Genomic DNA, 26328 nt, shown 5'->3' with positions numbered 1-26328 from the left:
TTCAGGAGTTTGTTTTTTCTCTCTACTAAAGCTTTATGGCAAGGTTTTGTTAATTTACTATCTAATGATTGTATCTCCTGCACGGACCATTTACATAATCTGTGTTCACATTCATTTAAACGGTTGTTATTTGTTAGACTGACAAAGATTCAAGACCACAAAGTAGGATATAGTAGCCTTTTTATTCATCAGCATAGCCCAATTATGAAAGTTATAAATTTTCTGATTCCTGAGATTGGTTGAAAAATCACTACAATAACCAGGGCCAAATTGCGACAGCACAATAAAGCAAGTTATCATAATGCATAACATTTTTAGTTTATTAACAGTTTATAAATAAAAATCATAATTATGAGCATTCAGTATGTAAATAATTACAATACTTTGCAAAATGCGCATATTTTAACTTTATAACGTAAAACTAAACCATCCACTCGCTGCATTTTCTCTTGGTCCACTGTTCATATATTTTCAGGTTGACCTAATTAAATTGTTAATACTTTACATACTATTTGGGTTTTACAAATGTTGCTAATTAGTAAAACTGGTTAGAACAGTTTCAAAAGTGAGGTTCAAATTCTTTTTATGGATGTTATCTTTAATCTGAGGTATAATGGTTTGTGATCAGCATACAAAAGATAGCACAGATGAGTATGTTCAATTTTTTTGTTTGTTGGATACTAATTTGTATGTATGTATGACCTATTTCTATGCAAAGGGCAGTGTTGGAAAGGAAGTAGAGATGTGGGTGGTAAGCCAAGAAAAACTGTATTCTAGGTGGCAGTTTGAATGCATACTGCTGAGATCGACGTTGATAGTTCCAGTGAGTTTCGAATACTGTCTGTTTTATAATGACCAACAGAGGTCAGACTGTAATTAATTAGTAATCTCTGGGTTACTACAGTGCTACATGCAAGTGAGGCAAGGAATAGAAAGATGAATGTGTGGCTAAGGAGCTGGCGCAAGGGGCAAGATATCAGGTTCTTCAATCAGTGGGATCTCTTCTGGGGCAGAGGTGACCTGTACAAGAGAGGCAGGCTGCACCTAAACTGGAGGGGAGCCCAACCTCACAGGGAAGTTTGCTAGGGCCATTTTGGAGGGTTTAAATCAGAGTGGCAGGGAGCTAGGAACCAGAGCAGCGGGTCAGCAATTGGAGAGATTGAAGGAGAGGTTCATATTAGGACCAATAAGTCAGAAAGGAAGGACACGCAGAGACAGGTGAGTGAATACAATGGTACTAATTGACTGAAGTGCATTTATTTCAACACAAGGAGTATCATATGTAAGGCAAGTGAGCTCAGAGCCTTGGTCAGTACATGGGACTGTTATGTTGTGACTGTGACAGAGACTTGGTTGAGAGAAGGACAGGACTGGCTGTTCAATGTTGCAGAGTTTTGTTGTTTTCCATGAGATAGAGACAGAGGTAGAGAGGTTGCATTAGTAATCAGGGAAATGTCACACCTACACTCAGAGAGGACATACTGGAGGGCTTATCCACTGAGGTAGAGCTCAAAAGTAAGATGGGTGCAGTCACTCTGGTAGGATAATACTAGAGGCCCCTCAACAGCGACACTGAGGAAAAAATACTTAGGCATCTTGTGGAAAGGTGTAATAACAGCAGGGTTTTCATAATGGGTGGCATTAACTTCCTCAATATTGACTGGGACTCCTTTAGAGTAAGGGGCAGAATTTGTTCAGTGTGTCCAAGGAGGTTTCTTGAAACAGTATATGGATCGTCTAACCAGAAGATGGGCCATACTGGACCTTGTATTGGCTAATCAGCCTGGCTCGGTGACTGATCTTTCAGTAGGGGAGCATTTTGGAGACTGATCACAACTCCACGAGTTTTTAGGTAGCTATGAAAAAGGATAAGTCAGGACCTTGCGGGAAGGTACTAAATTGGGAGAGGGCAAATTATATCAGTATTAGGTAGGAGCTAGGGAGTATTAATTGGGAGGAGCTGTTATCCGGCAAGTCCACATTTGACATGTGGGAATTGTTTAAAGACCTGCTGATGAGAGTGTAGGACCGGCAGGTTCCAGGAAGAAGGAAGGACAAGGATGGCAAGGTAGGGGATCCTTAGATAATGAGGGAGGCTGAAAATTTAGTCAAAAGAGAAAAAAAGCATATGTAAAGCTTAGGAAGCTAAACTCGGACTAGACCCGTGAGGAATATAATGAAAGCAGGAAAGCACTCAAGCAGGGAATTAGGAGAGCAAGAGGGGGCCCATGAAATGACCCTGATAAGTAGGGTTAAAGAGGATTCCAAAGTATTCTATACGTACATTAAAAACAAGAGGATAACTCGGGAGAAGATAGGATCACTCATTGATAAAGGAGGGAACTTGTGCTTGGAGGGAGAGGATGTGGGAGGGATCCTAAGTGAGTACATTATTTTGGTCTTCACCTACGAGAAAGATATGGAGGATAGTGAGATTTGTGTGGAGCATGCTAATATGCTAGGGTATTTTGAGATGAAGAAAGAAGTGGAGTTGGGTCTCTTCAAAAGCATTAAGGCGGATGGTATCTAACCAGGTTATTGAGAGGGGCAAAAGAGGCGATTATTGGGACCTTGACCAAGATCTTTGTTTCTGTGCTAGCCATTAGAGAGATCCAAGAAGACTGGCAAGTAGCTAGTATTGTTCCATTGTTCAAAGAGAGAAATAGGTTTATTTCTGAAAACTATAGATCGGTGACTTTTATATCAATGGTTGGGAAGCTATAGAGAGAATCCTTAGGGATACGATATATGCACATTTCGAAAAGCATGACCTAATTAGGGACAGAGCTGAAAATGTGTTGCTGGAAAAGCGCAGCAGGTCAGGCAGCATCCAAGGTGCAGGAGAATCGACGTTTCAGGCATGAGCCCTTCCTGACGAAGGGCTCATGTCCAGAACATCGATTCTCCTGCACCTTGGGTGCTGCCTGACCTGCGCTTTTCCAGCAACACATTTTCAGCTCTGATCTCCAGCATCTGCCGTCCTCACTTTCTCCTAATTAGGGGCAGTCAGCACGGCTTTGTGTGGGGCAGTCATGTCTTAGTAACTTGATTGAATTTTTCGAGGAGTAACAAAGGTGGATCGATGAGGGTAGAGCAGTGGACGTAACTACATGGATCACAGTAAAGCTTTCGACAAGATCCCTCATGGTAGGCTCATCCAGAACATTAAAGTTCCTGGGTTCCACAGTGAGTTGGATGCGTGGATTCAGAACTGGCTTGCCAATACAAGATAGAGAATAGTGATGAAAGGATGTTTTTCTGGCTGAAGGTATTCCGCATAGATCCTTACTTTTTGTGATATATATAAGTTGAATTGAATTGAATTTATTGTCATGTGTACCGAGGCACAGTGAAAAGCTTTGTCTTGCGAGTAATACAGGCAGATCACAGAGTTAAGTAGCACAGATAAATAAATAACAGGTAAACAGCAGCAAAAACAAAAACACAGCTACAGGTGAATGTTACATGTTTGTGAGTCCATTCAGTGTTCTAACAGCAGAAGGTAGAAACTGTTATGAAACCGACTGGTGCGTGCTCAGGCTTATGTACCTTCTCCCTGATGGTAGAGGTTGTAGGAAAACATTGCCAGGGTGGGATGGATCTTTGAGAATGATGGCGGCCTTTCCTTGACAGTGGACCTGGTAGATGGATTCTATAGGTGGGAGTTGGCCTTTGTGATTGCCTGGGCCAAGTTCATCACTCTCTGTAACTGTCTCTGATCTTAATGGTACAGTTGCATACCAGGTAGTGATACATCAAGACAGAATGCTTTCGATGGTACACCTATAAAAGTTGGCAAGGGTATTCGCCGTCATGTCAAATTTCCTCAGCTGCCTGAGGAAGAAGAGACGTTGTTGGGTCTTTGTAACCAGAACGTCCACATGAAGAGTCTAAGAAAGCTTGTTGTGGATGACCACTCCCAGAAGGTTGACACTCTCCACTCATTCCACCTCTGTGCTGTTAATGTATAGGAGGGCATGAGTAACATCCCGCTGAAAGTCAATAACGAGTCCCTTGGTTTTGCCGGCATTGAGAGCTAGGTTGTTCTCAGTGAGCCATTATCTAGATCTCCCATCTGTAGTCTGTTTTGTCGCCATCTGTGATTCAACTAACTATGGTGGTGTCATCAGCGAACTTGTAAATGGCATTAGTCTGGTATTTGATGATGCAGTCATGGGTATACAGTGAGTACAGTAGGGGCTGAGTACGCACCCCAGGGGGGCTTCAGTGTTGAGTGTTAGTGAGGATGAAATGTTGTCCCCAATCTTCATTGATTGTGGCCTGTGGGCAGGAAACTGAGGATTCAGTTGCAGAGAGTCAGGCTTAGTCTCGAGGGACTTGGATGAAAATATGGATGGGTGGGTTAGTAAATTTGCAAACAATACAAAGATCGATGGAGTTGGGGATAGTGTATAAAGTTGTCAAAGGATATAGATCAGTTGCAGATAGGGATAGAGAAAGGGTAGATGGAGTTTAATATAGGGAAAGGTGAGGTGCTCCACTTTGGGAGATCAAATATTAAAGAAAAATATACAGTTAATGGCAGGACCCTGAACAACGTTGATTTTTAGAGGGATCTTGAGGTTTAATTCCACAGTTTCCTGAAAGTGGCCACACAAGTAGATAGATGATAAAGAAGGTGGATAGCATGCTTGCCTTTATGGGTCAGGGAATTGAATACAAGAGTCAGGATGCCATGTTACAGCTTTATAAGACTTTGGTTAGTTCATTTCAAGAATATTCTGGTCACCACATTACAGGAAGGATATGGAGACTTTGGAGAGCGTGCAGGTTTCCCAGGATGCTGCCTGGATGAAAGAGTATGAGGCATAAGCAGAGGCTAGAAAAAAACATTTTTTTTCCTCTCTGGAGCAGGGGAGGCTGAGGGGAGGTTTGATAAAAGTCTGTAGAGTTATGAGCTGCGTTGATCGGGTTGATGATCAGAATCATTTTTCCCCAGAGTTGAGATGTCTAATACTAGGAGAAAGTGAGGACTGCAGATGCTGGAGGTAGAACTGAAAATGTGTTGCTGGAAAAGCGCAGCAGGTGTTGCTCTTCCAGCAACACATTCTCATGTCTAATACTAGGGGCATGCATTTAAGGTGAGAGGAGGAATGTTCAAAGGAGTTGTGAGGTGTAAATCTTTTTACACAGAGAGTGGTAGGAGGTCTGGAATGCATTGCTGGGGTGGTAGTAGAGGCAAGTATTATAGGGGCTTTTAAGGGACTTTTAAATAAGCACATGAATATGCAAGAAATAGAGGGATCTGGACCAAGGGCAGGTAAAAGGGATTACTTTAATTTGGTGTCATGTTTGGCACAATACCATGGGCCGAAGGCCCTGTACCTGTGCTTTACATTTCTATGTTCTATTATTCTATGTCAGTATATATGCAGGTTTTATTACCCTAGTTATTCCTTTAATTTTGTTTTTTAATCTATTTGGTTGGCTTATTTACTCTGTTCTAACTCTGCCTTTTCAACCCATTACCAAATCTTGAATTTTGAACAAATCTTGAATCCTTCAAAGCGTACTAGATAAATAAGCCCAGACTGGCTGAGGTGAAATCCTCAGGGGAAAAAAAGAATTGTCAACACAGCAAAGTGCTCAGTTATGTGGCCCTGAGATCTATGTTATCATGATCTCACAGCCTATGAATCACAGACTGAGTGCCTCTGACAACAGATACCTTCACCAAAATTAACTGTGTAGATGAAATTTGGCAGAATAATAACTTTTCAACGATATCTGGTGTCTTGGTAATTAGGTGTGAAGTTGGCATCCATGTGTATGGGAGACAGATTGACAGAGATGACTTGATATTAATTTGAGAGATTAGTTAAATTAGTATGGTTGAGTTTTCATGCTAACAGAAACAGAATGGTTGTTTCTCCGAATCAAAGGAGAAACACCCCATTCCTATTGTTATGTAGCCTGTGGTGATCTTGCACTTGGCCTGCCTTTGAGTGGCTGTCAGAGTGATGCTCCTCTGGTCCTAAGGAAAATACTGCCAGTCATTTCCAGCCTGAACTCCTGTAGTCCATGGGCCTAGCATTCTGCTCTTAACCCTTCCTTTCCAAGCTGCTGTGATACAGAAATGGTACACAAGTCCTGAAAAGCTGAGTTGTTGCTCTTTCTTGGTTTCCTGATGTGCAGAGCTCCAGTGGGCTGTTGCATTGTATTCATAATTTTGCATGTGAATCTCTGCAGGAGAAAAGAATGAAGAAATGGTGCAAGCTGCAGAATCTGCTTTAGAGGAGACGATTGCATTATGCCAACGCAATTCGCACAGTCTCAACCAACAGCAGCGGGAGGTCAGTACTAAAAGCTTCCTCTGTGTACGCAAAGTGCCTTCCTTGAAAGCAGTTTTCAGAACGTATTGGAACGTATCTTTGATTTTGCTTATCTCCTTCCTTTTAAAATGCCTCATTGGTGTATCCCAGCAAAAGAAAAAGGGATAGTTTCAGCTGTGAGCCATTTATCTGTCAGCAACTAGTGCTGTGCAGTCCATCTGGGGGAGCACTGGTAGGGAAACAAACTAGTAAGAATATATTATGGCTGGTTGTTGTCTTGCATGGTGGAGATTATCAAGTGATCTGATAAATGGGATTTGAATTTCTGAAACGATGGAGCAAAGTAGATAGAAACAAAGAAATTTCAGTGTTTCAGATAATGGACCTGAGTAATTCAAGTTGGAGGGCAGGAAAGAATTGTGTCTATAAGTGCTGCTCCTCTTTTTAAGTATTATCAGTGTTGGAGCTGATTTCCTTGAATTCTAGGAACAACGATTACTATGTTATAAGCTGCTGCATTGTTCTGTAATTTGGGGGAAAAACGAAGATCAAAACATCAGCACTTTAAAAAAGGCAGTGACTACATGGGAAGTGAAAAGGCGTCTGGATGGATATATGAATAGGAAGGGTTTAGAGGGGTTTCGGCCAAATGAGGTGAGATTTATTTCGGATATCTGATCGGCATGGATGAATTGGACCGAAGGATCTGTTTCTATGCTGTATATCTCTATGACTCTGTGACCTGCAATTTGGATGTAAAGTTAAATGGAAGCATTCCAGAACAGAAAGTGACAAAATTTCCTTTACATCTGAGATTTAAGATGTGCTGTTCAATTCCATTCTCCTGACTTCATCCCATTTTTAGCACTTATCCCCTATGCTATTTTGATGTTGCTCACACATTTATTCAGCTTCTTCCATCAATAGTTGACTTAATTTGATGCTTCAAAGTTTGTGCCTTCACACAGTCGACAGTTTTATTCAGCTTTTATTACAGCGACAGTGCATAACTAAGGATAAGTGCATAACTAAGTGATATCTGACTTTATCATGATGAGGCTTCTTGCAAGTTAGTTTTGTTGTTTTCTTCCTGATAAGTTAAATGTTATCTCCCTGTTCTTTTCCAGCTGTGCATCATTCCTAGTATGCGTAAGGTTACTTTCATCAGATGATTGGATTCTCTAGTTTCTTTTGAATGATGATCTATAAGAACTCTTAATTTGAACATAAAATACTGCGGATGAGGACAATCTGAAGCAACAACATAAAATGCTGGAAATGCATCATAAGTCAGGAAACATCTGCAGGGAGAGTCCGCTAATGTTTCAGGTCATTGCTCTGTAAAACTGCTGTTTGCTCTATTTAGTTGTGGAAGTTGGGGTTAATAAAATTTATGGAATACATATGAGTGGATGACCAGTTTCCCCTGCTTTTAGCGCAGTCCATTTTCCAACTGCTTGAGCAAAATTGTCACATGGCTTTTGTTGAGAGTGTGTTGGTGGAAAAACACAGCAGGTTAGGCAGCATCCGAGGAGCAGGGAGATCGATGTTTCCGGCCGGAACCCTTTAGTGATTTTCCTGCTCCTCGGATGCTGCCTGACCTGCTACGCTTTTCCAGTAACACAGTCTCAACTCTGATCTAGAGCATCTGCAGTTCTTGTGTGTCTTTTGTGCCAAGCTGTCAACTCCAATTTTGCAGCATGTGGGATACCTAGTTTCCACAGAAGAAAAGCTGAAACTTAAGAGCACAACAGTTTATATTGTACATCTGATGCATCATACTAGTTCTTTGTTTAGTGGAGCCATCTTCTGAGTTTGATGTTAAATCTCTCAATGGAAAGAATATAACTGTGCTGAAACGTGATCCCAAAGCAGAGAAGCATTCTATAATGCAGCCCTGGCATACAGTAATTTTGATGAACACACAAGTTCACCAAAAATATATCTCTTTAACCACAGGCTTTGTTATGCTGAGTGATATATTTGCCTGTAAATAGCTTCCTAATCAGAAGTGCATTTTTTCAATAACTTGAGAGTTCTGGAAACATTGATCATTTTATTCATTTTTTGAACTGAACAAATTGCAATTACCACAATGCAAGTGACCTTGCTACCAACAGTATTCAATATCCTTTGTAATAATAGTAAATGAAATTGACAGTGTAGCTATCACAAGAATGTAATAGAATGAAGATTTCTTTAAATTCAATCAGGAGAAAAAATTAATAATTTAGTAGATATAAAATATACAGTTGAATGCAATGTACTGACAGGAATATTAAACGCAAGCAGAGAAAAGGTATCATAAACTTTACATGCTTACATTATCCAACTATTGACTAAGAAAGTATGATAAAGCTAACCCAAATGTGCTTTTGCAATGTTTTTCATAAGTCTTGCTTAAACAGTTGCATTGTCTTGGAAAAGAGATTTTTTTAATTAGATAGTCACCTTATTCATGCTTCAGCCTTGTTTTAATTTTTTTTTCCCTTCTTGCTTTCTGTTCTGGAAGTTTACATTCATTCTAACCTACTCACCCCAAAACATCGGTTGTCTCTCGTACCTCACTGACATGAGCATTCTTCAGTAAGCTGAGAGTGCTAAGGTTTCACGATTGAGCTCATAAGCTACTACAATGCACTTCAACTTCCCTCGAGGAAATGTTGGATAGTTTTTGGGCGTTTAAATTGAAACAGAATTCTTTGTTTTTTTTCCTTTTCAGGCATTATGGTTTCCATTGCTGGAAGCTGTTATGTCAGCTCAGAAACTGTTGAAAGTTGGATCATCCACCCATTACTTTGAATGTAAGTAGAGAAGTATTTTATGCATTGCAATCCTATTATTATAATAACGCCTTCCATCTGCTAAGACCAGGAGCTGCTGTTCTCAGGATGTTAAGATAACAACTGAAGTCAAATATTCAACACTGCACAGGTTCTAGTCACGTTATAGTTTAACTTTTGTTTTTGATGAATTGTTAAGAGAAATGAAGAAATTGGATTGATATCTTTAAAGTGACAATGTGAGGTGAAGAGGTGCTGATCATCCATCTTACTGATTAACTGGACTGCCAAATTCCAATTAAATTATAAGGGAGGAAACAATGGTCTAGTGGTATCATCATTAGACTATTAATCCAGAAACTAAGATAATGTTCTGCAAACCTGGGTTTAAATCCTATCACAGCAGCTGGATTAAGAATCTCCTGATGACCATGAAACCACTGTCGATTCTTGGAAAAATTCATCTGGCTCATTAATATCCTTCAGGGAAGGAATTCTGCTATCCTCACTGGTCTGGCCTACATGGGACACAGCAACTGTGAAATGGCCTACCAATCACTACAAATTCACAACAAAGAAATGAAACTGGATGGACCACTTGGGACTGACCAAGGAACTGGAAATGACAGCGACAGAAACACCTCAGTCGACCCTGCAAAGTCCTCCTTACTAACGTTTGGGATCTCGTGTCAATATTGGACAGCTGTCTCACACGTGAGTCAGGCAAGAGCCTGGCATTGCCATATTCACAGAAACATAATTTATAATGCCCCAGACAGCACCATCACCATCCCTGGATATGTCCCTTCCACCAGCAGGATGGTGGCGGCACAGTGGTGTACAGTCTTGGGGGGGACTTGCCTTGGGAGACCTCAACATTGATTCTGGACCCCATGAATCATAGAATTCCTACAGTATGGAAGCAAGCTATCGAGTCCACACTGTCCCTCTGAAAAGCATCCCACCCAGACCCATCCTCCTACACTATCTCTGTGATCTTGCATTTCCCATGGCTAACCTTCCTAGCCTGCACATCTTTGGACTGTGGGAGGAAACCGAGCACCCAGAGGAAAACAACACAGAGAGAATGTACAATCTCCACACAGACAGTGGCCCAGAGATGGAGATTTTAATATACCCCACCAAGAGTGGCTGGACAGCAGCACTCCTGATCAAGCTGGCCAGTTCCTAAAGGGCATAGTTGCTAGACTGGAGTTCTGTGGCAGGTGGTGAGAGAGCCAACAAGAGGGAAAGACGTACTTTACCTTATCCTTATTGATCTGCCAGCCATAGATGTATCTGTCCATGACAGTATCAGTAAGAGTGACTACTGCACAGTTTGTGTGGAGTTGAAGTCCTGCCTTTACATTGGAAATAACCTGCATTGTGGCACTATCATCGTGCTAAACTGAACACACAGATCTGCTCCAGGTCTCATCTGTTCTTTTGGGCCAGTTCCTCATTGCCCTCAACTTACTATTTATTTTAAAAATCTCTCGATCTTTTCTTCAAATACTATCTGTGATCCAGCCTCTACAACTCTCTGTGGTGGAAAATTCCAGACATTTGCAGCTGTATGTGAGAAGAAATTCTTTTGCCCTTACATTCACATGAGTATCCCCTTATTGTGTAATTATGCCCCATAACTCAAGATCCCCCCGCCATAGTGGAAACATCATCTTAACACCTAACCTATTTCTCACCGTAAATACCCCAGTTGCAACCTCCAGGGATCCTGCGCTTAGGTTAGCTACACCTTCTTAATCCATGGCGCTCCAAGTGCAGACATATTCTGTTCCTGAGAATGCTTTCTAATAATTTCCCCACTGAGGCTAGGTTGACTGGTCGATAATTTCCTAATATATTCCTCCTTCTCCTTTATTATAATGAAACAATGTGAGCACATCATTTGTGGCATGAGAGGATTTAAAAAATTATGCTAGGCCTCAAATTGTTCTCCTTTGAATACATCTCATCTGAACTTTTTAGATTGAACAACCTTTACAGATGCTAAATCCATTATTATCTCCTCTCTCTATATTAATTTCTTCTGAATGTTTATCCAGGAATGTTGAACTGCCAGTCCTGCCCATCTTGAACCAAGCCTCAGTCATAGCTATAACATCATACTGCCTACTGTCTTATTCCCCTGGCTCCTTCTACTAAAATACTTTCCATTTAGCCCTGCTGAAAATTTTTATTATCTAGCCTATGCTTGCTTTACCTTCCAGAATCTCTCATTCATGTTTTAACTTATAACTCCATCTCAGCTTCTCTCCCCTCTAAAAACCTACCAGGATCCCATCCCCCTCCCAATCTAGTTTAAGACAATGGCAATAGCAAGCCTCCACCTGAGGAAGTTTTTCCCATTCCTGTTCAGATGTAATCTGTCCAACATGTACAAGTCTCACCTTCCCAGAAATAGCCCCAAAACCTCAGAAATCTAAAGTCATTTCTCCTGCACCATCTCTTGAACCGCCTAAATACCTGCTGTGTCATTCCACTGCTATACTCAGTATAGTGTGGCACAGGGAGTAATCCAGAGATTATTACTGTCTTTGAAGTTTGGCTTTTCAGTTTTCTACTTAACTCTCTCAAGTCTGCATGCAGGACTTAATCTCTCTTTCTTTCTATATCCCAACAATCACTTTCTGTTCATTCTCCCCCTTCAGAATGCTGGGCAGCTGTTCTGTGATATCTTTGAACTTCTGGAAGGAAATATGCAGTTTTGGAGTCATGTCTACAGCTGTCAACATGTCCTCTACTCCCTTCACACATGAATCCCCTAATACTACTGTCCTTCAACATGTTATCCCACCCCCAGTCTCGCCACCCAGGCAGCTACAACATCTACAGTGCCATGGCCTTGGCTCTGGCTTACTTCCACAGAAAAACCATTATCCTGACTGTTTTCCAAGGCTGAAAAATGGTTTACAGACAAGATACAGTCAGGGGACTCCTTACCCCCTGGTTGATTCCCTTCTTCTTTCTCTGTCACCCCTTCCCTTTTAGTCGCACATGTCCTTGAGCTGCAGGGTAACCAGTTGCTGAAATATAGCGTCCTTGAGCTTGTCGGCCCTTATGAATGCATCGTGGTGCCCCCTACCTGCTGTCTCTCAAGCTCCAAAACTCAGAGTTCAGAATGCTCCGGCTGGAGGCGCCTTCTGCAAACATGGTGTCCAAGACCATGTGAAGCACCTGGAACGTCCCACTTATTACCAGATGTGGACGTCATGGCCTGACTTCCCCAGCCATACCTTAACTAAATAGATCCTTGCTCTTATTTTACCCTCACTCCTATTTAAGTAAAGTCTAGAAACATGTTATTCTTTATCACCGAAATCTCATTCAAGTCTGCTGCAGATCTGTCGTCTTCTCTGTGAGGGTCCTGAACTTGCCTTTCTGTCTCAGGCTACTCATTTTGCCCAACCCTCCATTCTGAATCATAGGAACTAACAAATCAGTTGAATGTGATGCAAACCTGACTAGCTGAGACTGCAAATAAAGAGATTTATATTAATCTGTATCTTCTGTGGGCATTAAACTTACCTAACACCAAGGGCAAACCTGGGTTAAACCTGTCATAATTGGAAATCGATGTGCTTGTCATACTGCAGCTCTATTTTGAAGTATACCAGACAGGTTGGATCAGGAATAAACACAAAGAATGCTGCAGAAGTTTAGCAGGTCTGGCAGCATGTGTGGAGAGAGACACTGAGCTAATGTTTTGAGTCTAGTATAACTCCTCTTCAATCCAGCCTTCTATTCTTCTTCAGGGTTCAGAAGAAAAGTCATCCTGCTGAGTTTCTTCAGCATTCTGTGTGTTTGTTCTGCTGTATTTGCTTTTATCCGAGTGGGACCAGTATGTCTCATTCGCAAATCTTACTGTTTTTACCTTCTGGGTCAGACTGAAATGCTATATGGAAAGATCAGCATCTAGACCTTTCTGATGAAACTGATGGCATTTTAAAAAGAAGCTTGTGAGGTCTCACCAGATCAGTGGAAATTACACTTGCAGCCGGAACAATATTTAATCCGCGCAGCTAGGATTTGTCCAGTGGCTTCTGATAGGTGGATGGATAGCAATATGAGATTAGATATTTCACTCCACTACTGTGCAGAGCCTGACTTGATATTCAAGATTGTATTTCAAGCTATTAATTTAAAGAGTCATTTAATACTTTGTAATTAAGGGGTTTTTTGGATTTAACAATTCAGTATTTATCTTCTTACAAGCAGCATTTTAATCTTGGGTACAGTTTATTACAGCACACTGATTATAGCTTCTACCCTCAGAACAAAGGCAATGCACAGCAGTTTACTATTAGATTCCCCCCTACTGGATTAAAAAATGAAACATTTAATATTCTAGATATTGATGGGATTCTTAATGACCTTAGCTCTGCCGTGCAGCAGATAAGTGATGCTCTGAGCTCAAGGAGAAGATGACCTTTTGAATTGCTTGCCCGATATTAGACCATGTATTCCCTCGTGCACACTTAGAATCAGCTCAGCAATGTAATGGTGTGATACAGACAGTTAGCTGAGATTGTATGGCTAACATATTAAGCAACAATCAAAAACATCTATTTGATGTTTTCAATTTTAAATTCAACAGAAATGGTGAAAATAAAATTTTGCTCAGTTTAAGTGAGAATGGGTTGATAACATTTATGGTTTCTTGATGACCACAGAATGCAAGAGCCTGGGCAGCTTAATGATGTGCATTCACACCCTCGCACTTCATCCCACTTTGATCAGTTTATACATTTTCTCAATCTGCAAGTGTAATCTTCAAATTCATTTTAATGTTCAATCCCAATTTGAAATATCACCTAACATGTATTAGAAATATAGACTTTCAAAGATTAAATTGACAATATATACCCAAGTGCCTTAGCAACAAATGCTGTGGGAGGGTCATCTCAAATATTAACAAAGGAACATTTGCTCTCCTCTTTAACAATCTATGTTTCTCAGTGAGATTTCTTGATCACTTAAAATTTTTCAAGGATTCTTGACAGAGGAGATTTTCAACCTAGCAACTGGTTTTCAAAGGTGTACTGACTCTAACTCTCAACTCCACAATTGTGTCCAACACTTTTTAATATATCCTGGCTCATGTCAGTTAAATTTATGTCTGATCTTCTATTCATAGTTCTGAAGCACTTGACAAAACAAGTACTGAACAGCATGACAGGATTTATCGCACTTCCATCAATTTTACAACGAATATTACAGGTAGGTTCTCGAAGCATTCAACAAAGCTTTTCGTAGTTCACATCTGGAGTACTGTGGGCTGTTCCACACAGCAATCGTGAATGGGAATTTATTGGTCCTATAAAGATAGTAACATTGGTATATTCAAGTTATTCCTGGGCGCCAATGGTTAAATTATGAGGTGAAATTATACAGTGTTTTATTCTCTTGAACTTGGAAGGCCAAGGTATGATTTAGTAAAGTTTTCAAGGTATTAACCAAGCAGGTAGGGTGGATTGCAAAGAACTATTTCTGCTCATTGTAGAATCTAAGAATAGGAAATGTTATCAAAACATTAAAGTCAAAGTGATCAGGAATGAAATTAGGAAGCAATGCTTCTGGTAGGTTAGAGCTCTCTTCTACAGTGGCAATTGATTTATTGATTTTTCAATGTGAAAGCACTTCAGGAATATGGCGAAAAGGCAGATACATGGTGGTAAGTCATAAACCAGCTATAATCTAATTGAATGGTGGATCAGTCTTGTGGTGATAAATAATCTATGCCTGTCCCTAGAAATAAATGAAAAGGTAAAAGAAACAAGAGAGTGATGTGTACTTTAAAAATAGTTACCAGCTAAAGAAGCAAATCCCCAAGGTCTAAACTTTGTTGAGTCTCCAATGTTAAGTGATGTTTTGTAGGACCATTAAGCACCCCAATAGAAATGGTCTTTAGAGCATGAAATAGCAACCTTTATTTTCTGCAATGCAGTCTAATTTGTAATTTACAGTGCAAATCTGTCAATTTATTGACACTCAAAGATGCTAAAAATGATCTCATTTTTGCACGTTTTTGGTGGAATAGTTTACATTGTCCAGTAATTCATTGTGACACACAACAAGAGTGTGCTTCTTTTAGTGTAGGTTGTTGGTGTGTTATCAAGAATGGCATAATGGTTTAGGCACAAATAATGTTGTCCGCTGAGAATGTGTTGTTATTTTCCCAGCAGATTCTGAGCAGTTGGCTCCATGCAAAATGTTGCTATTTAGAATGAATCTTGGCTTTTAATCTGCTTTTAAGAAATTGAAAAGTGGTATCTTGCAAAGTTACTTTATTCTCAAGTGTGTTGAGGACAGGTTTCCTGCTGCATACTGCTTGACAAGATGAATCCCAAAACTGGGCCTACTCAGCAGAAATGATGTTTGTTATAAAAAATTGGAACCAAAGTAAAGGACAGATTTTGCAGCAGGCAATGTCAGTGTGTATATAGGAGCTGATAACACTGAAATATCAATTATTTTTGTGTTAATAATTATTTTTCCATTCTACAATTAAAGAAGTCCATGAGTAACATATGATTGTTGATTATTTTTCTCCAGTTAGAGTTTCTAACTCTTTAATAATAACAGTGAAGTGTTGAAAGATTCGAGTTTGACATGGTTACTGTGGGGCTTTGTTTGATCACTGTAATGTACATTTTTGGGACTGAATATAATGTCTAACAATGGAAGCACATGATGCAGATTATAATTAACCGTCAAGGTCAGGTCTTTTTCCTAGTCTTAACTTCTCTAGGTGATTGGAAATGGTAGCACTGTCATGAACAAGAAAGTGTACGCATTCAAAGAATTCTGTTTATGGCTTGAAGTCAAAGTGAAATGTTGCTTTTAGTAAACTGAATGTATTCCATGATGTGCAAGAGCAGAAAACATGATAAACTGGAATAACAAAGCGAACGTCAGTTATGGGCGGTCCAAAAGAATACTTAGACCAGCTTTGTGAGTAGTTTTATAACTGTACGTTAATTGGGAATGATCAGAATGAATTTGTTCAAGGCAACGTGTTTTTGGATAATTTACTATTTTTCTGTTGAAGGATGGTGACACATGTAGCAATAGGATGGATAATTTCTGTGTTTCACACATGGTTTGATGTAAATAATCATGAATTGTGACAGTCTGGATTGAAAGTTAGTTCATAAGACGTTCAAGGCCCATGTGCGTTCTTCCCAGGGCAGCAGTGTATTAAGCAATGTACCATAGAGATCAGTGCTCAGTCCAATTGTTGAAACACATGTAGATGATTTGGATTTATACATAGGGGTTAAAGTAACAACGCTTGCTATTAGCATTGCCTTTTATGTCCATCTATGTCTTTGGTTCTGTTTGAGCATTCACTTTGGATGAACAAGACAATTTACAATCCTCCTTGCTTTACAAATCTGAATTAATTTTAAAGCTCATAAGGTCAGTCTAAAACATGATCTCATAGTTAAAGATTCTATCGGAGATAGCAATTTCAACATCATAGCATTTCAAACTCAGTTTGAGGAAGCGCAATAAAATCAGTGCCCTCATACTTCTACCGAGGTATGAAGAAAGAGTTGTCTAAAATGGACTGGGAAAATACTCTTAAGGGAAAATCATTGGCAGCATTTAAGCAGATATTTCAGAATGCTTATTAAAAATTTATTCCGTCGAAAAGGAGGACTCGATCAGAAGGACGAACCGTCCATGGTTAGCAAAGTCAGCCAATGTAGTAAGAATCAAAAGGCAGACTATTATTTAGATGGGGATAGATAGACTCCAAAAATAAAGCAACACTTTGGATCTGGGTGTTCTTGTGCATGCAAAGGTTAGCATGCAGGTGCAGCAATTAACTGAGAAGGCAAATGGAGTTTGGGCCTTTATTACTAGGAGGTTGGAGTTTTAAAAACAGTGAAGTCAAATCCACATGTTCAGGGGATTGGTGAAACTGTGTGTCTGGAATTCAGTTGACAGTTTTGGTCCCGTATTTAAGAAAGGATGTCCTGGCATTGAAAGCAGTTCAAAAGAGGTTCACGAAGCTTGTTTCTGGGATAAAGATGTTGACTTATCAATGATGACTAAACAGCATAGGTCTTTATTCATTAGAGTTTAGAAAAATGAGGAGTAATCTCACTGAAGCATATAAGATTTTGATGGGGTTTCAGCCTTTTGTACATTCATCCTCACTTTATTCTTGGTGTCATTGTTGGTGAAGGGTTCAATGTCTTTGGGCCTACTCTTTGTAACCCATTTCCAACATCCCTCTCTCTTTCTTTCTCTCTCATTCTCTGCAGTAATCCAAAAGTTTAAAACCCATTTTGCCCATCTTGCATGGTCTGAATGTTATGATGGAAATAGAATTGAATGAAATAACACACAGTATGTGGAAGTTTAAATGAAGATGAGTTCTGCCCATGAATTCTTTGTGCTTTGTACAATTACCTGAAGCAGTATCATCCTCCAAAGTGGCCAAGCCTCCAAATTGGGGTGTTGACTTTCTGTTGCTTGTGTTTATTTGGGCGTATTTATGTTGTGTCCACAGTGATCAGCAGCCATTTGAAACCAGTTTTCATTTTGTTTCTCCATTTCCTGCAATTACTTTCAATTAAGTTGATTTTAGTCAATTGCAATGTGGTTCTGGTTTTCGACATCCAGCGTGTACGTCAAAACAGATAATTGGACCAAGGATGTTATGTTTAAAAATGCTTAATATCCTCACTCCATGTTGTGATCCTGCAGAATGCTCTTTCACTGACCAATCGATTATCACCCATTTTGTTTCTCACTTCATGAAAGATTTTACCCTGTAGAATGGCCTGGACAGAGTGGATGATGGGAAGATGTTTCCGTCAGTAGGACAGACTAGGTACTGAGGGCACAGCCTTAGAGTAAAGGGAAGACCTTTTAGCGTGGAGAAAAGGAGAAACTTCTTAAGGCAGACAGTGGCGAATATATGGAATTCATTGCCACAGAAAACTGTGGAGGTCAGGTCATTGAGTATATTTCAGACTTAGATTCTTGAATATCAAGGGGATCAAGGCTTACAGGGAGAAAACAGGAGAATGGGTTTGAGAAACTTATCAGCATGATTGAATGGTGGAGCAGACTCGAGGGCTGAATGGCCTAATTTCTGCTCTAATGCCTTATGGTCTTAATATGCATGGAAAATTTGCCACTTGTGCCCAATGGGAAGTCCTGTCCTGATGGCTTGCTTCTTGGTTCAGCACCTGTTTTTGTTTCTACCCATCTATGAGGCATCTCAGGGCAACTTTGACGTTGATGCTACAGTATGACTGTAAGCTGTTGCTAATTAAGTAAACTGCTTCATCATGAGCATCCTTCCATCAGAAGGTCAAAAGTGGGGATGTTTGCCAATGATAACACAAAATGTAGCACCATTCATGACTCCTCAGATACAGTCCATGTTCAAATCTAACAAGATCTGGACAATATACAGTTGACCAGAAACTGAACTGGACAAGTCAAATGAGTACTGTAGCTACAAGAGCAAATCAGAGCCTTGGAATACTGTAATGAGTTACTCACCACCTGACTCGCCAAAGCCTGTCCACCACCTTCTAGACACAAGTCAGGAGTGTGATGAATGTTACCCACTTGCTTGGCTGAGAACAGCTCCAACACTTAAGAAGCTTGACACCATCCAGGACAAAGCAGCCTGCTTGACTAACACCACATCCACTCTCTCTACCATCAACGCTCAGTAACAGCACTGTGCACTATCTATAAGGTGCATTGCAGACCTTCACTAAAGATTCTCAGGCAGCACCTTCCAAACCCATGGCCACTTCCATCTACAAGGACAAGGGCAACAGATACACAGGAACACTGTCACCTGCAAGTTCCCCTCCAAGCCATTCACCATCTTGACTTGGGAATATATCACTGTTCCTTCAGTGTTGCTGGGTCAGAATCCTGGAATTCCCTCCCTAATGGCATTGTGGGTAAACTAACTGTACATGGATTGCAGCAGTTCAAGAAGGTGGCTGGAGGTTGAATGGTCAGGTGGTTGAATACATAGGTATTGGTTAAAATTTGACTCAATGTGAGACATGCATTTGTGTTTTTGGGTTGCAACTGGAGAATGATATATGCATCCAATAGAAAGAAAGTAACTTCTGTGAATGAATAGGGACCTAAAAGTTCAAATGCATAACTCCTCTTAAGTTTGAGTGTAGTTAATTACAATAATGTATTTGATGATTATAAATGGTGCTACAGAGTTCATGAGTAAAATGGTAATACATTTATTTCAGCAATACTTTTGCTTCAGAGTACAGCAGCTTTATAAAACTGGCTGTAATATTCATAGAATGAACGTTTAGCAGAACAAACTGATATTAGTTCAAATTATTTCAATGGAGGAGTGAAGACTAAGGGGAGATTTATTTGTAGTGAAAGTATGATGAATATTGATGGAGTGAATAGGTAAGGCTACTCCTTGCAAATACAATGATGATTCGGTAATCACTTTAAACTGGTTATCAGAGGATTATGATTTTATTATTTGGAGTGAGGCATGTTTACACCTGAGAACAGTTTAGACAGAAACCACTGCATTTTCAATGGAATAATGTAAAGCAGAAGATGATTTGCAGCACACATTGACCAGAATGCTGGAATTGGCTTTGAATTGTTCTGGCAAAGAGCCTGCACTTGCACGGTTACTGAATGGCATTTCCTATGCTGTAACCGGTGTGGTTGAATGAAACACACCTATTTTGTACATCTATTCTTCTTATGCTTTCTTCATTTAGTCACTGAAGTGGATGATATAGCATTCATTTGACAGAGGATAAATTTCCAATATTCTTCATTATTCAGCAAACCAGTCAGGTCCAGAAGAGTAAGTTGCAGGACAAAACACATTCACCTTGAATAGCTGGAAGAATATTAACTACTAAGATGACATAGGTTGACTAAACTCTACAAAGCAGGAGAGAGATGCAGGATAAATATTAATCTGTTGTGTTTAGTATACATCATGCCAGTTATACTAAATGTTCGATGCAGGATTAAAGATTGCTACATGATTTCACAAAGTACTTCCAGTTTATTTGTAGAATAAGATTAATGTTCTTTCAAATCTGCACAATTGATGTGTTTTGCTTAATGGCATAAGTATCCTTTTGTTAACAAGTTGCAGAGAAAATAGCTATTTTATATTGACTTATAGTGTTCTGATTTGCGTACAAAACAACTTATGGAGTCCATTCACAACCTGGAGACTGCCTGTACTCATTTCGCACAACCCTGTGGATTGCAAAACTGATCGACTAGCCAGTGTAAAATGTTTCAAATTATTACTGAACATTTTAAAAATATGGAGGGACATGAGAAAATAAATCTCTGTAATAGGCTGCAAGACAATAGGACTGCATACTGGATGTAACAAGAGGAGAATTCATGAAGCTTTGTGGCATTGCAATGTAATTAATATTGCAGAGTTTCCAGAATGCATCGAGAAGCTCTTGATAACCCCTTGTCAGATGACAACATTTGTTTTGCAAGGATAATGTTTCAAAGTAAGAAATAAATCTCTATTCAAGTCTAACCATACCAAAAATTGTTGATAATCAAAAAAAATCATATTGAACTTGGAACTTGTCATGAAGAGGAAACCTGTTTGAAGCCAAACTACCATCATGTTGTTACAAATTAGCTTGCAGTTGCTTAATCATTTTCAAATACTGTGACTTAATTTAAGGACTTCAGGGCTTCTTGTTGCATGTAATATTTCATCCCCAAAATGCCTCATCTGTAACCAGCCACTAGCCCCTACCAGGTGCCATGGACTATGCTGCATGCAGTATCTCAAACAGTATCTGTCTTTTTGTAGACAATGTTCCACTATTTTCCTGTGTCATAATGTCAAGTTTCCTTCAGTTCATCCATGGTTTCATTAAAGCTTGGGTGGCATGTTCAATGTTTTTGAGGAATGTAATGTTTAGCAGTGAATTTGAATTTTTTTTAGCAGAAGCTGCCCTCACCCCCCTCCCTTTGATTTTGCTTGCAAACTCATGTGACCACACTCTCTCACTGAAGTGAGAGGAGCACTCCCCCAGATGTGATTCTCATGGGCAATTGTGAATTAAAAATTGCATATTAAAATTCTGGAGCACTTGATTGTTCCATAATCTGTGTAGAAAGATTTTGCCAATGTTATTTTACTTGTGATAAACATGGGGCTAGTTTGTAAGTCATGTTAAATTAATTTCATCTTCAGTATTCTGGAGCACTACAGAAGGAGATTGTATAATACTTCTCTATTTATAACATTGATACTGTCTCACTGGAATCTTGAAATTGTTGTCCTTTTCTATAACTAGGATTTTCTGGAGTTAATCTTTGAATTTCATTGGTCTGAATTTTCCCATTTTTGGATAAGGGCTTACTCGAGTTAAATTCATTGTACCCTCTCTGAAAAGGCCCCTGTTGATGCATCTCATATAATCTTCTGTCTGTCATCTGGACTTGGTCTGCACTTGGTTATGCACTTGGCATGTTGAATGCATCTTTCAAAGAATCACTCAGCAGGGGTGGCAGAGGTCACATTGCCACCAGACCTTCGCAAAGTTTATATCCTGCTGTGCCATATTTAAGTTGAAAATGTGTTGCTGGAAAAGCGCAGCAGGTCAGGCAGCATCCAAGGAACAGGAGATTCGACGTTTTGGGCATAAGCCCTTCTTCAGTATTCCTGAAGAAGGGCTTATGCCCAAAATGTCGAATCTTCTGTTCCTTGGATGCTGCCTGACCTGCTGCGCTTTTCCAGCAACACATTTTCAGCTCTGATCTCCAGTATCTGCAGACCTCACTTTCTCCTGTGCCATATTTAACTCTAGCTCCAAGGGGCACAGTACATTGCAAGCCAGGAGCTGTGCCTCTCACTATTGTGTTCCAGCATTATCCCAATGAAAACAGCCCAGTAAGACAAGCTAACTCCTCATTTCGCTAACAGGGGCATGAAAGTGCTGGTGGACTAGCTATGGAAAGGAGAACAGTGCTTTTCCTGCTGACCGGCAAAGGACACCACGCTCAGCTAGCCTGGTCAGTGCAATGTCCTTAGTGAAACCCAACACACAGCAGTACAAGGAGAAGATCTTCTTTGCTTTACAGGAACATGCCACCATCTTTTCTCTGCTACCTCTAACTCTGCTATTTCACCTTCACCACGATTCAAGGACTACACTTCCCACGAGAGCATGTATTATGATTACTCAATGGTTCTCATGCACTTTATCCTCTTAAATTACTCAGCATTCCTGCCCTCTGCAGTTCATACTTACTCACTTGAGAGCATTTTATCACCTCTCCTGTCCAAGCACCACCACAAACTATTCTTCCATCTTACTCAGTCCTTTTGTTTGGTGATTAGAGAAACAACGGTCCACCCTATGTTTTGTCACTCCACAGTCCTCCAACTGATGTACATAATTTTTTAATCAACCCATTCAGAGATTTTGTTACACAACTCTGAAACTGTTGAGACTTGAACCTGGGTCATCTGCCTCAGAGATAAGGGCGCTCTGCAAACACCCTCCTTAATTAATGTATCAGTGTGCCCCAAAGGGGATGCATTAGACCTGCAGAACTTAATGTGGCCAACTACATAGACTGGAATCAGACGAGCCCCTTGACTATCTGTGGCAGTGCCCCCTGACTGACTATGGAACACCCCCCTCTCCCTTGATCCCACCTGTGCTGCCTTTGACTTTCACATAAGGGTGTTTGGTTGAAGGACATGCAGTGTGTTTACCAGGTAAGCTGCTGGCCTGTGCAGAAGGTGGGACATTAACATAGCGTGATGCCATGCAGCAACACATCCATCCACTTGACTATTCAGTTCTTCAAGCTGCTACCTGTTGTGCGTGAAACAGAAATGCAAACTACTGGGGCTTATGGTCTCCAAGTAAGTACAATATGAGTGAGCATTCTGAAACAAAAATCGATATAGTGCATTCTGTCCAGATGCAAGAGATGTGTGTGTCCTTATGAAAAAAACAAAAGGCAGAAATATTCAAGCCTGAAAAGACCCTGAACTCCAAGGTAAAGTCCTGAAGGCCTGAAATAGTGAGAAGGTTAATCCAAAAGCAAGTGTGATGATGTGCTGATGTTGGTGGTTTGTCATTGCAAACTTGTTTGAATGAAGGTTGGAAGAGGACAGGGTCTACGGAGCATGCAAGGATGTTTTGTTGAAGGCAGTTGGACGAATGTCCACAGAACCAAGTGGCAAGCTGTTGCTGCCAGGTTTCCACTCTGACTTTTATGTCGGGAATTGGCACCATCTAATTTCTTGGAAAAGAATTGGCAGCTGCATTTAACTGAGGTGAGAATGGCAGTAGTGAGCTGCAAGCTCATGGTACTAAAATAGTCAGCACTCGTTAGTAAGATGTTGAACTTGCTTTTTCAACCCTAAGGGGAAAATCAGACTTGTCTCCCTTAATATCAAGAACCTGATGTATCCAACATTCACGCCATTATCTATGGTGCTGAAGGCAACAGAACATCTCACGCAAGCTCTGGAAGAAATGTTATTATGGCATAAATGTGTATAATGAACATTAAGTTATTAGATTAGATTAGACTTACAGTGTGGAAACAGGCCCTTCGGCCCAACAAGTCCACACCAACCTGCCGAAGCGCAACCCACCCATACCCCTACATTTACCCCTTACCTAACACTACGGGCAATTTAGCATGGCCAATTCACCTGACCCGCACATCTTTGGACAGTGGGAGGAAACCGGAGCACCCGGACGAAACCCACGCAGACACGGGGAGAACGTGCAAACTCCACACAGTCAGTCGCCTGAGTCGGGAATTGAACCCGGGTCTCTGGTGCTGTGAGGCAGCAGTTTTTTTGTACAAAATTCAAATGTGGAAGGGTACCCCAAAGAATGAAAGAAACCGTATGCATTTAGCTAGCACCAATCATGTTATGACAACTTTCCAAACTAATTAATTATTTTGAGGTTATTGCTAACAAGAACAGCAGTAGTTTTCTGCACAGAAAGGATTCACAAATGCTATTTGGATAATTGACTATGTAAGCCTTTTATCTTAGAAAAACTATTTGTGATTTTTTTAAAAAATGGTCTAAATCATTTTACATCCAAAGTGTGGTTCTTCAGATGTTGCCTAGGGTTAAAAGCCAACCTTTGTCTATGGTATATCTATCTAAAACTTGGATTGGGTAATTAAGGCAGCATGATGGCTCAGTGGTTGGCACAGCAGCCTCCCAGCATCAGAGACTCTGGTTCGATGCCAGCCTCCGGTGACTGTCTATGTGGAGTTTGCACATTCTCCCTGTGTCTGCCTGGGTTTCCTCCGAGTGCTCCGGTTTCCTCCCACAGTGTAAAGATGCACAAGTCAGGTGAACTGGCCATGCTAAATTGCCTGTAGTGTTAGGTGAAGGGGTAAATATAGGAGAATGTGTCTGGGTGGGTTGCTCTTCAGAGGGTCGGTGTGGACTTGTTGGGCCAACTGGTCTGATGCTCATTGTCGGAAATCTAATTCTAATCTAATAATTAATTATCATGTTTATTTGAGTCAGTAAATCCTTGTTATCTTTGATTTTCTACATTGCAATTAATTTACTTGCTCGTGTTTTACGTTGCCGAAGTAGAGAAATATGTCTTTGTTGTCTTCAGGGATTATCATTCAGACACTGTGTGGCTTGAACATTCTTTTAAACTGGAACAGTTGCAAAATGTCTGGATAATTTTGCTGGCAACGTTTGAAGAAAAAGTACATGTGTGTATACTGCTGAGAAAAACTGGTCGGAAGTAGGAAACTTTGGTGCATGAGTGCAGAACTTAACAATCTCATAAATGCTAATGTTCCAGAAAAAAAGATGCTGTTTTATTATGCATTGCTGAGTCTTTGCTAGCGCTAATTTGGGAATAGACAATTCGAAAAATTATGTTGTTTCTTCATAAGTTTTAATTTGTAAAAGAAGTCAGAGTTTATCCACCTCTAGCAGCCTCATCTCCACTGTCACACTACTTAAGTTGGCAGTCCTAATTTCACTGCCATGTGGGCAATATCTTTCCTGCAATTCAATTTTTTTTTGCATATTAAAATTGTCAGCCTTGTCATTTTTAAATTCAATTGTGTCTAATGGATTGGAGGTGGCACCAAAGTTCAGACTATTTATCAGGAATTTTGATCTCGCATCAAACAGGGTTTGAAAAAAAATCTTAATTGAATCAATGGGAACTTTTCCACAACTATACATGGCATTTCCAACATATGGACAAGGGGACACTGCTGAACTCCAATGAGGTTACAGCTGATCTGTGAACTAAATTCATATATCTGCATTTTCTTTATTTATCTTAGTTTGATGCCCAACAAAACATGCAACCACTTCAGACTTAGTGTGTAATCAATCTAGCATAACTGCCCTTTGTGAAAGAGTTCCAAACTATACCCTTCATGTGTAGCTTTGAAAGAGTTAAATCTTTTCAGCCATGCTATTTTGTTAGATTAGAGATGATAGAATATCTAGAATATCTCATTACCAACATAACAAAAATTCCATTATTGCTTTTATTGACTAAAATCCCTAATATCCACACCAGCTGCACTGCCATCTGCAGAAACCAGCTGCTAAATGGGCACATCAATCACAAATTGGCATCTTTGCAGCAATAATAGATCTGTTCATATAGCACGAGAACTTTTGGAAAAGAGCTTACAGCATTGATAACTGTGTGAAGGAACTTCTTAAGTCATGTTTTAAATTGCTGCTGTCTATTCAAGGAATAATCTGAAATTTTTTTGTTCTGGTAAAACCTTGTTTTGTTTGTTTCACAGGATAAAATAATGCACTTTCAACTCTTCCATGCTGGGGAGCATAGTGCATTTTTAGGAGTCTTTCAGTTAAGCAGTTTGGCACTAAAATATTTTTCTGTTTCAGAACAGATGCACAAGTTCATTAATTGTAATTTCAGTAGAGATCAATTTTCCTTAACCCCCCTTTGTTAATATTTTGCTTTTGTTCAGTTTCTCATGCAGTAATACATAAATATTCATCCTGTGGTGGATTTTGCAGTACTTTTTATCAGCTTTCTTCTGTGCTGGAAACTTCAATTGTTTCTAATATTCTGTATTAAATCCTTGGGGTTCAGTTATCTCTTTCTGTTTGGAAGGTTTTGTAAGCAAGGTGTTCTAATTCAAGCTCTTCCCTGACACATTTTTCAAAGGCAAAGTCCGCTTTTATAGATAAG

The 26328-nt window shown here is 40.0% G+C and overlaps 1 protein-coding gene across 2 annotated transcripts in view; it reads left to right on the top strand.

The window, feature by feature from the left end:
• Window positions 1–26328, top strand: part of vps8 (VPS8 subunit of CORVET complex) — a 543230-nt gene that overhangs the window by 250522 nt on the left and 266380 nt on the right. For both annotated transcript variants that reach the window (XM_060827508.1, XM_060827507.1), the window contains 3 exons: window positions 6211–6314; window positions 9016–9097; window positions 14235–14317. In XM_060827508.1, the coding sequence (XP_060683491.1) occupies window positions 6211–6314; window positions 9016–9097; window positions 14235–14317 (269 nt within the window). The remainder of the gene's footprint in view (window positions 1–6210; window positions 6315–9015; window positions 9098–14234; window positions 14318–26328) is intronic.

The sequence above is a fragment of the Hemiscyllium ocellatum genome, chromosome 7 (genome assembly GCF_020745735.1).
Source record: "Hemiscyllium ocellatum isolate sHemOce1 chromosome 7, sHemOce1.pat.X.cur, whole genome shotgun sequence".
Lineage (NCBI taxonomy): Eukaryota > Metazoa > Chordata > Chondrichthyes > Orectolobiformes > Hemiscylliidae > Hemiscyllium > Hemiscyllium ocellatum.
Note: the sequence above shows the minus strand (reverse complement) of the source record. Positions and strands in the feature narration are given on the sequence as shown.